Raw genomic sequence first — 11,614 nt, 5'->3', positions numbered from 1 at the left:
CCTTTCCCAAATAATAGATTAGGGGTTTATTGTTGAAAAAAAAAAAAGGACTAGTTTTTTGTTTTGGGATAGAATTTTGGAGCTCTCCCTGCCGGGTTTGTAATGATTTATCTGATTACTATGACACATATGGAATGAAAAAGTAGAAAAATATGAGTTTTTAAATCGCAAGCAGTACATTTTAAAAATACACAAATTAAAGATAAAATTACGATTTTACTAAACAAATAACTGCATTTTTAAATTATTATTTTGAAATTACATGTTTTAAAACGACAAACTCAAACAATGGATGGGACAAAAATGGAAGAAAACAAATCAACTTTTGATGACGAGAAATATGGTATGATTTTGTACCTTTTTTTTTATTGGCGAGTCTCTCATGTTACATGCGTATATTTATCATGGCGAATGAAATTACCAATGAGGCACGAATGCCTTTTCTACCTCAAATAAAAAATCACGAAAAAAGAACACCTTAAGCATCACGAATCACGCAGCCACATGCCCATAGATGACACCACCCAATAAGGATTGTAATTGAACCAAATTTTCCACGATTTTTAAAATTGCAATTTTAAATACTTTAAACGGACCCTAAACTATTCATAGCGCAGAAGCCACGCCACTGCTGCGTGTTCCCTAAGGTGCCTTCAAAATGTGGTCTCATGACTCATCCCCCGTCACAACCGCCACCAAAATCTTCAGACCCGGACCCAAATACCCGCTTGCGGGAGATTCTTCCACAACTAGAAACCCCCCCTTCTCCCCCACGCCACTTCAGCGTGCAACACGTCAGCATAATACAAAGGACATTTTCGTCATTTAATATCTAAGCGTTTAATTTCCACCATAACTCCAACTAGTTTGGACCTGAGAAATGGTTAATAGAATAATCCCCGTCACAATTGTTTAATTGCAATTTTGACCAATTACTCTCGTGATTATAAATTTATAATTCCCTGGCACCATCATGCATTGAAGGTGCGCGACACAGTACATATCTCTTCCCTGTTGGAAAAAGATAATTCATATTTTAAAATTACTTATTTAGTTAATGTGCTTTGCTGTTGCACCAAATTAATTTTTGGGAGTGTCCAAAGTATTTTAAATATCCTTGCATAAGATATCTGCTTGAATTGTTCTAAGTCATTAGGTGTTGATAAGATAAAAGGATAATTTTCATTTAAAATGTAATCCGTAACATTTATTTTATGATTATGATTTAAAATTTATGTATTTATCTGTGTGCATAAGATAAGGGGCGGTCTCGGTCTGTGAGGTGAGCTCACCCGATGAGATTTTATTAACTAAGATTTTCTTATTTGGGATTTGGCACAAAAAGCAACTAGCAATTCGCAAAAACACCCCCCAAATAGAGAGCAAATAAAAGAAATATATAAAAAAAAAAACAAGTACAGTACTTTGTAATTTATTTCATTCCGTTTTATTTATTTTAATTTTTTTTTTTTAGAGCTTTTGTTGGGCTTTGGAAATGTCTTCTCAGGCGTTCTCACGCTTTTTTATTTTTCCTTTTCCTTCTTTTTATTTTTCTCATCTTTGACTCTTTGTACTTTTACAGACTCTCTCTCTCTTTCTCTCAGAACTTCTCTCTCCTCTGTCTCCTCCGTCCGGTTCGTCCAGTAGCGTTCGTGTCTCGCCGGAATTTCTCTCCTAAACCCACTCGCAGCCTCAAAACCGCCCCTGCTCGCCGGGAAACCGCTCTTTTCCAACTCCGGAACCGGTGTTCACCAGTCCAAGCGAGTCCACGAGGTGAAAGGCTGTGCTTGCTTTGACTTTGGAAATGTCAACGGAGCCGCTAGGGCTTTAGCTCCGGAGGAGAGTCGCGGATCTGCGGTGAAGCTGTGTGATGTGAGCGGCGGGGAGTTGATGGTAGTTTACGGACGAGGCAGGGGTTGCCTATGATGACCGGAGCTCCGACTAGCGATCAGAGAGGGTGGTGGCATTTTGGTAAATCTCTCACATGGAATGGCCGATCTTGTTAGCTACGGGAATGCAGACCGTGACATCGAGCAGGTCTCTCTCTCTCTCTCCTCTTCTCTGTGTGTTAAGCTTGAAAAATGTTTTCTTTTTCTTTTTGGAGGCTGAGTTATTTTTTTAAAAAGAAAAAAACAATTCCTTTCTTTGCTTCAATTTTTCTTATTTTTCGGGGGTGAGAGAGAGAGAGAGAGGACGAACTCTTGTTCAGGTATAGTGTGAAACCTGTGTGGTCTATTAGCTACAACCAAACGGCGCATTAAGAATTATTTAGTGTAGTTTAGTTTCGAAATTGGAAAGAAGGGGGACATTTGTGTGCTCAATTCTGAAAGGCTTTGCTAAAATATGACCTGCTAATTCTCATTGTTGGTGGACTTTGTTTAAGGGGATGTGTACAGTAATGTCATAGTCATAAGTCTCGTTTCAAGAGGTATTTTGATGTATTTCGTCCCGATGTTAGTGTGGTTGTGTGCAAACACAGACCAATTTGTTCTTGGCAGGATTTGTTGACCTTTAATCATTTATTTCTGGGCATAATTTTTAGTTTTAGATGGCATATAATGGAGATATGAACACTGAGAGTAGGTTTGGATTTAGAGAAAACTAGAGAAAATTGCACTTAGAAGGGACGTCAATAGGCTTGATAGTTTTGCAATCTAGAATTTAGAACGTACACACTGTAGGTCTTCAACAACGACCTTGTCCTCCATCCCATTCTTTATGAAGAGTGAGATATCTCTCAAGAATCTTCATATGAAGAGATCAAGCCGGAGCGACAGAGTTTGTTTGGGAGTTATGTTGTCCTACATCAAGGGAGGACTAAGATTACGTCTTTGTCTCCAGTCTCAAATGATAGACTGCAGTATTTACCATGCTTTTATTCTCCCCATTAGTGCATTGAGTAAAACTGTAGTAAACATCCACTAGCCCATCCAAATATAGTTGATCCCTTACCCCACCAAAAAAAAGGGGTTAAACGCTCCTCAGACTTAGACTTCTAATTTTGGAATTTTTATGTTTATGTTACTTAAGAAAGTTCATAAATTTTGAAGTATTAAATTTTTGTTCCCCCCTAGAACCAATGGGCTTTAGCTCAAATGGTACTTCCTCCCTTTGTAGCAAGGTGGAGGGTGAGGTCGCGGGTTCAAGTCCCATTGAGTGCGTGTGTAAGTTATCAATAATAAAAAAAAATGTTCCCTACAAAACTCCATTGAATTTGTGATTAATAATATTACTTGGACAATGCCATGTGTAGATTTCTCTGGTCCTACCATTTTAGTGTACAAAGTTTGCAGGCAAAAGGTTTCTTTATCATTGTTTTGAACAATCCTTTTTCCTCATGCAGGCATTAATTGCTTTGAAGAAGGGTGCTCCATTGATCAAATATGGTCGTAAGGGAAAGCCTAAGTTTTGTCCATTTAGATTGTCGAATGTAAGTTTATGTCTCTAGCCTTTTCTTGAAGATTTTGGTGGTTAGCAAGTTGTTCTAAATTAGAAAGTGCTATCATTTTGAACTAAACACTGACTAAAATCTCTTCTTCGTTTACTTTGGTCTCTTTCTAAAATTACAAAGATGTTGTAACATCAAGTGGGTTGATATACTTACTTATCTAAAAGTAAAAATTAAATGGATAATTCTGAACAAATAAAAGTATGTCTGTATCTTGATCTAGGGCATCATTAGGAAGAATCACTTGATAAAGTTTTAGCTTAAAATTGATCACATCTAAAAACATGCAGGGTCAAAATTGATGGCAATGTATGCCACTTAAACCCAGTTAACATTAGAGGCAGTGCAATTTTGACTGGAAACTATGCATTAATCTTAATGAACTTTTCTCTGAAGATTTGGTCACAGAATCTCTATCCAATTGACTATAAAAATTTATGGACTGTGCATCAATTTTCGTGCTAAAAATTGAAGTAAAATTGGACTGAAGTCATAGCCTTCTCCTGCAAGAGCTACTGATTGTTTCTTTAGTAAGAATCTGGTATCGTCTTCTTAAGCTAAAATATTCATGACTGGCTCAGTTTTGCCAAAACTTTCTTATGCCGTACTTAATATTGTGATATGAGTCTCCATATTTACTTTTGAAAGGGCTAAATAATGGAAGAAAAAGAAGGGTTAACAATGCTGTAAACTGCAATCTATAGTAAACTACATGAGTTAGAAAATATGAAAACGGGCTGAACTTTTGAATCTATATGTAAATTGACTTAAAAGCTTACAGGTGGATATATGATTTGAAAAATGTAGACGGTTATAATTTTGATTCAGTGAGTAGAAAGTAAATTCTAGGTTTTCCATACAGCAGATGGTGTGGCTTACCATATAAGTTTCCAATAATGTAATGCTTCCTATCCCTCAATGACATGATAGTGAAATATTTAACTGAGAGTTTTCCAATCAACCTTCTCTTAGTTTAACCACAGCATATTGATTGGTGTTATAAGGTTCTTGGACATTCTAGTGTCTCTTTGTACTGATAGCTTTATGGATGTTTTAATGGAGCTATCAAGTAATTCTTTGGTTAGCAAAGTTGAAGTTAGCAGTTCCAGGCTAAAATCAGGTTGTTCCTCAGCTGCCACTTAGGAATATTTTCCTTTGTGTTCCAATTCTCATTTGTGGCAGTTTGCAGATCAAACACCACTGTAGAGCTGTATCTCGTTTGGTTGTGGTTGGTCAATGAAGTTTGTTATGTCATATTTGTTAGATGTGCGGGGTCATTGGGGAGAGAGAAAATATTTTTGTGGTTTATTAGCCATGAATTGGATGACAAATTTAAGGGGTACTATGTAGGCAGTTCTCAAATCTTCTGTTCCCATATTTCAAGTTTATACAAAAATTTGTGAGTACATTGTCTACTGCAATTTCAGTTGGTTGATGGTCAATGGTCCTAAACCAGTAAGTCTTGTCTATTTCTTTATTATCAGATGCAGGTTGGATCAACTAAAACTTTGCCTCTTCATTATGAGGGATTAGAGTTAATATTTGTCAATTAGTACGTTAATATTTGCAGTTCAATTACTGGATATATATATTACTTTATGTTTAACATAATTTTAGGTAGAGTATGATTTTTAATAAATTGCTTCTTTCTTAGCTTTTCAGATATTCTGGTCTGATCTTATTGGTGCTTATGTGGAACTCTCTTCTCTGTGCTTGATTAAATTCCTTTTATTTTCTACTTACCATTGTATTTGAAAATGCAGGATGAATCATCTTTAATTTGGATTTCAGGTAGTGAAGAAAGAAGTTTGAAGTTAGCTTCTGTCTCAAGAATTATTCCTGGACAAAGAACAGTGAGATCTTTGTGTTTCCACTTGATGTCACTCTAATGCTTTATGATGATATTTAACCTATGTTACATGATTAAGTTAAAGATTTTAGTACTGAAATCTTCCAAATAGAGTTCATCTAATTTATTTTATTTATTTCACTGCCAGGCTGTTTTTCAACGGTATCTGCGTCCTGAAAAGGACTATCTATCTTTTTCTCTCATATATAACAACGGAAAACGGTCCCTTGATCTGGTTGGTGATAGAATTTCAAAGTTTTCTCCGTAATTTCTTTCTAATTGTGTTATTATTTTCTGTTTGCTTTAATTACAAGTATAATATGTTGTTGCTTTTTTCAGATTTGCAAGGATAAAGTTGAGGCGGAGGTGTGGATTGCAGGCCTCAAAGCATTGATACCCTCTGGTCAAGGTGGACGCTCCAAAATTGATGGACGGAGTGATGGAGGCCTCTACCTTGATGTAAATCTTCATACGTAGAAACAGCTTATGTTTAAGTTTGTCATTGTTTTGTTCTTTCTTTTGCAGTATGATTCCATAAACATGAAGATGCCATTGACATTGGAGTAATGTTAAAATGCTAAAGCATTCTTCGTAAGAATAAATGTCATTTACTCATACTTCTTGTTCTACCCACTTTAATAAAGAAAAGATTTTATACTTAAAAAAAAAATAATAATAATGAAAAGATTTTATTTTTTCTTGTTTCTGTGTAAGGGTGATTTCTGTTCTTTTCGTAGTTGTTTATAGTTTTTAAAAGCAATAATATGCAAGTCGTTGTATTAGGACCATTAAAAGTTTAAAAACGTTCGCTGTTCTTTTAATGGAATGTCATTTGAAGTCTTCATTTTACTACATTTATATTGGTATTTAACTACCATGTGGTTTAAGTAATTTGTTTATGGGTGAATAACACTCCCCCCCTGCCCCAATCATTCCTATTAAGTTAATATATTCTATATTTTTCGTTATATGGTCAGCTGCATATCATGTCTTGTAATGAATTGTTTTCAGGACAGTGCAGACTTAACATCAAATAGTGATAGTTCATTTAGTGCTACTCGAGACATTAGCTCACCTGAGGTTTCTGTTACTTTGAACCCAAATACTTCTCCAAAGAGCTTTCAGCCTGATAACTCTGTGCATTCTGAAAGGTCACATGCATCAGAGGAGACAAATATGCAGGTAAAAGGATCTGGTTCAGATGCTTTTCGAGTTAGTGTTTCTAGCGCACCTAGCACTTCCAGTCATGGCTCTGCACCGGATGATTGTGATGCTTTAGGTGATGTATATATATGGGGTGAGGTTATTTGCGATAACGTTGTGAAGGTTGGAGCTGACAGAAGTGCTAATTATTGGACCCCAAGAACAGATGTGCTTCTTCCCAGGCCATTAGAGTCCAATGTAGTTTTGGATGTACATTATATAGCCTGTGGAGTCAAGCATGCCTCCCTTGTTACAAGGCAAGGTGAAGTTTTTACCTGGGGTGAAGAGTCTGGAGGACGGCTTGGGCATGGTGTTGGAAAGGATGTTAGTCAACCTCGTCTTGTTGAAACTTTGGCATCTACTAGTGTTGACTTTGTGGCCTGTGGGGAGTTCCATACTTGTGCTGTTACAATGGCTGGGGAACTTTATACATGGGGAGATGGCACACATAATGCTGGGCTTCTTGGACATGGCACTGATGTCAGTCATTGGATACCCAAGAGAATCTCTGGTCCTCTTGAGGGACTTCAAGTTGCTTCAGTTACTTGTGGTCCATGGCATACTGCCGTAGTAACATCAACAGGGCAGCTTTTTACATTTGGCGATGGAACATTTGGTGTCTTGGGCCATGGAGATAGGGAAAGTGTTTGTTACCCAAGAGAAGTAGACTCTCTCTCCGGGTTGAGGACTATTGCTGTTGCATGTGGGGTGTGGCATACTGCTGCTGTGGTGGAGGTAATTATGACACAGTCCAGTGCAAGTGTTTCATCGGGTAAATTGTTTACTTGGGGTGATGGAGATAAAAATCGTCTTGGTCATGGAGACAAGGAAGCTCGGCTTAAACCTACATGTGTGCCAGCGCTTATTGATTACAATTTTCAGAAAATTGCTTGTGGACACAGTTTAACCATTGGCCTTACCACATCAGGACATGTTTTTGCAATGGGGAGCACTGTTTATGGTCAACTTGGGAATCCCCATTCTGATGGAAAGCTACCTTGCTTGGTCGAAGGCAAGCTTGCTGGTGAATCTGTTGAAGATATTGCGTGTGGTGCATATCATGTGGCAGTATTAACTTCCAGGAATGAAGTTTATACATGGGGAAAGGGTGCTAATGGGAGGTTGGGCCATGGAGATGTTGAAGATCGAAAAACGCCAACTCTGGTAGAAGCTTTGAAGGACAGACATGTAAAATATATTGCTTGTGGTTCAAACTACACAGCAGCTATTTGTCTTCATAAATGGGTTTCTGGTGCTGAGCAGTCACAGTGCTCTGCTTGTAGACAGGCTTTTGGGTTTACTAGAAAGAGACACAACTGCTATAATTGTGGACTTGTACACTGCCACTCTTGCAGTTCTAGAAAAGCATTAAGAGCAGCACTGGCTCCTAATCCGGGAAAGCCATATCGTGTTTGTGAATCTTGTTATGCAAAATTGAATAAGGTGTCGGAAGCTAATGGTACTAACAGGAGGAATGCAATTCCTCGCTTGTCTGGTGAAAACAAGGATAGGTTAGACAAAGCTGATATAAGATTGTCCAAGTCAGTGCCTTCTAATATGGATTTGATAAAGCAGTTAGATAGCAAAGCAGCCAAGCAGGGGAAGAAGGCTGACACATTCTCCCTAGTTCGCTCCTCTCAAGCACCTTCTTTGCTGCAGCTGAGAGATGTTGTTCTTTCTAGTGCCGTTGATCTGCGACGAACAGTTCCTAGACCGGCTCTCACACCATCTGGAGTGAGTTCTAGGTCTGTTTCTCCTTTCTCGAGGAGACCTAGCCCCCCGCGTTCTGCTACACCTGTTCCTACCACCTCGGGACTTTCCTTCTCCAAAAGTATCAGTGATGGTTTGAAGAAAACAAATGAGCTATTGAATCAAGAAGTGCTTAAGTTACGCGCACAGGTATATTGTTCAAGTCTTCACATGTTTTTATTTGTAATTTATTAATCTTTTGAGAGGAGTTGGGGGGTTGTTGTAGTTGAACCCTATATAATTTCAATTTAAGTTGCATATGTTGATTATTATGAATTGGATTAGGTGGAGAGCCTGAGACAAAGATGTGAACTTCAAGAACTAGAGCTTCAGAAATCAGCGAAAAAGGCTCAAGAGGCTATGGCACTTGCTGCAGAGGAATCTGCTAAATCAAAAGCTGCGAAGGAAGTTATAAAGTCACTTACTGCACAGGTTTTTTTCTGGTTTATAGACTTGTTAGTTTTGAACTAGATTTCTTGGAAATTGTTTGTTCATCTTTAGTAAATGCTCTTTTTGTAGAATGTTTTGCACGCTAAGTGTATCTTCCTGTATTATGTGATATCAAATTTGACAAACTGAATTTCCTTGAGAGGAAAAAAATCATTGCTTACATGTTGAACCCTTCATTTTACTTTGAATTACTCTGCACGAACTTGAACAAGCATTCGGATTAAATGCTATAAGTTTTGTGCTAGCCTTGTTTTGAGCAATGTTTCAAGCAGCATGTTTTTCTTAAACTATGGGATTCCTAAATAATATTTCAGAGTTTATGTGATTACCTGTCCTTTTCTTCATCATCTCCAAATCCTTTTGGGCTGCTTCTCTTTTTGTTAATAAATAAATGGACTATTACTACTAGTTATTTTCTATTTACATCCTTTCACTGTGTTCCAGCTTAAAGATATGGCTGAGAGGCTGCCACCTGGTGTTTATGACCCTGAGAGCATGAGGCCTGCTTACCTGCCAAATGGTCTAGAGACAAATGGCATTCACGATCCAGACACACATGGAGAGCGCCATTCAAGATCTGATTCAAGCAGCAGCTCTTACTTTGCTTCTACCACAGGAATTGTTTCTGTTTCAATAAACGGAAGTCACGGCCAAATTCCTTCGCCAAGGGTGTCTGGAACCAATGAAACCGACATATACCAACAAAACCGGGGGCTTACGAGCTCCAATGGGATGGATGAAAATCCAGATATTAGGCTGCCAAATGGTGGAGGGGTTAGTGTGTCGGAGGCAGTTGATGGCAGGGAATCTGGGCCTTTCCAAGATGGTGAGAATGGTATGAAATCTAGGAATTCTGCACTGGCTGGTAACAACAATCAAGTTGAGGCAGAATGGATAGAGCAGTACGAGCCTGGTGTATATATAACCCTTGTGGCCCTGCGAGACGGAACAAGAGATCTCAAACGAGTTCGCTTCAGGTACTAACAACTTATTAGGATCAATGTGGTAAAAAGTGGGGAAAAATAAGTCTTGTATATGTTATCCACTTTTTATCAAGAAAACCTTTTTGCATTAAAATCTCCTGAATTTGGTGCTGGTCCTGCATTCATGCATTCATGCATCTCTATCCACCTTTTATCATTAAAACCTTTTTGTTATCCACATATAATGCTTGTACCTGGTTGTTTGGATCTGGTCCTGCATTCATGCATCTCTATCACGTGCTCTACCTTGACCTCTTATGTTTCAATAATTTATATTTTTGTTACCATTCATTCTGATGTGGTAAATGCATCTGCAGCCGGAGACGATTTGGAGAGCACCAAGCTGAAACTTGGTGGTCGGAGAATCGTGAAAAGGTGTACGTGAGGTACAATGTTCGTGGGTCAGACAAATCATCGATTTCTGGCCAGGCTGCACGCAGATCAGAGGGAGCTGTTTCACCAGTTTCCCAACGTTAGTGATACACATTTTGCACCGGTAGTGATGATGATTTTGAAGCGAAAACCACCCTTTTTTTTCTTTTCTTTTTTCTATTCTATTCTTTTTCTATTTTTAGGTTCTTTCTTTTTCCATTCCCCACCACCCGCCTCCTCGCCTAAAACCCATCTTTTATTCTTTTTTATATTTTTAAGAATTATTTTGTTCTGTCCAATTAAATTTCTGGGTATCTGCCTTCACATATCTGTTGTAATGTAGTGTATATAGCATCATCAATTGTGAGATAATCTTGGTTAAAGAAAGTTTTTGTCCTCTGCATTGCATCTTTTTTTTTCTCTCCCTTTATATTTTCACTCGTCTCATCTGTTTTATTTTGGTGGTGGTTATATTTGTAGATTTTTTTTTTTTTTTTTTTTTCCATTCCAGCCATTTTGATTCTTCACTTAAAATTGACGGGGGACAAACTTCGGATGGTTATGGAGGGATCATAATTTTAATGGTAGCAACAATCTGTTCCCCGTGTGCTAATGTTCATATTATTCTGCTACGAGCGTCCTGCATTTTACATAGATTAAAAAAAAAAAAAAAAAAAAAAAAAAATAGGGCTCTTCGTGGCTCGAGTTAACTACATCCCCTGAGCTCATTTCGTTTGGCAAATTTCCGGGTATACGCCAATACATCCTCAAAAAGCAAACACGTGACTCCAAAGCAAAACGAACTATTGACTTGGTAAAATTTAGACAATTTAATTTTAAAATAATGATTTTAAGATTGTCAATATTTCATTCAAACAAAACTCTTTAGAAACTCCAGAAGATCTTCGATCCAATGTTTTTAACTCTAGTGATAATTCCCAAAATCATGGCCTAGAGGGTAGAGGCTAGAAGCTTGGGAAAAAAATAATGTATTTGCCTCATGTTCCTTGGCATAGATTTGTTTGGTTTCTTTAAGCCATTTCAATACTTGCTTTTGTTGGTTGGTCCGCATCCCAAAAAAAGAATTTCGCACGCAACGAATGCTTATTGGTAATAATTTCCTGTCCCACATTTTCTAGTTGGAGGAAATTAATAAGGTGGGGGCACTTGAGTTCAAAGCTGATGTGGGTAGATAATTGCCGTGGTAAAAAAATAAAAATTTCATTACTATTAGGCTTTGTCACATTAGTTTTGTAAGACATTTGCTGGATGTTGGGTCATATACCCCCCAAGTCAAGGAGGATGGTTCCCAAAATAAGAATACCTTTATAAATTAACTTTTGCCCTCCAAAATTTATTTATTTTTTAAATTTTACCTTCAAAACTAAACATTCTAATTCTGTTATGGTCATATGTAACATTCATCATTTTGCAGACCAGACACAAAAACACCCGTAAAATACTTTCTCATAATTTCAAATATATAAGGTTGTATGCCGTATAAACCCGGAAGATGAAGGTATTACATATAGAAATGGTAATTACTTGCAATACTAAACC

At 37.6% G+C, this 11,614-nt stretch overlaps 1 protein-coding gene across 1 annotated transcript; it reads left to right on the top strand.

Annotated features, from left to right (window-relative positions):
* Positions 1-1,541: 1,541 nt before the first annotated feature.
* LOC132184557 (PH, RCC1 and FYVE domains-containing protein 1) lies at positions 1,542-10,457 on the top strand. The gene is made up of 9 exons (XM_059598236.2): positions 1,542-2,037; positions 3,344-3,430; positions 5,212-5,301; positions 5,446-5,532; positions 5,637-5,756; positions 6,309-8,399; positions 8,535-8,681; positions 9,144-9,676; positions 10,000-10,457. The coding sequence occupies exons 1-9, from the start codon at positions 1,990-1,992 to the stop codon at positions 10,157-10,159; spliced, it is 3,363 nt and encodes a 1,120-aa protein (XP_059454219.2). The 5' UTR covers positions 1,542-1,989; the 3' UTR covers positions 10,160-10,457.
* The last annotated feature ends 1,157 nt before the right edge of the window (positions 10,458-11,614 follow it).

Source organism: Corylus avellana, chromosome 7 (genome assembly GCF_965113065.1).
Source record: "Corylus avellana chromosome 7, dhCorAvel1.hap1.2, whole genome shotgun sequence".
Lineage (NCBI taxonomy): Eukaryota > Viridiplantae > Streptophyta > Magnoliopsida > Fagales > Betulaceae > Corylus > Corylus avellana.
The sequence above is the reverse complement of the archived record's forward strand: the minus strand, read 5'-3'. Positions and strand labels throughout refer to the sequence as shown.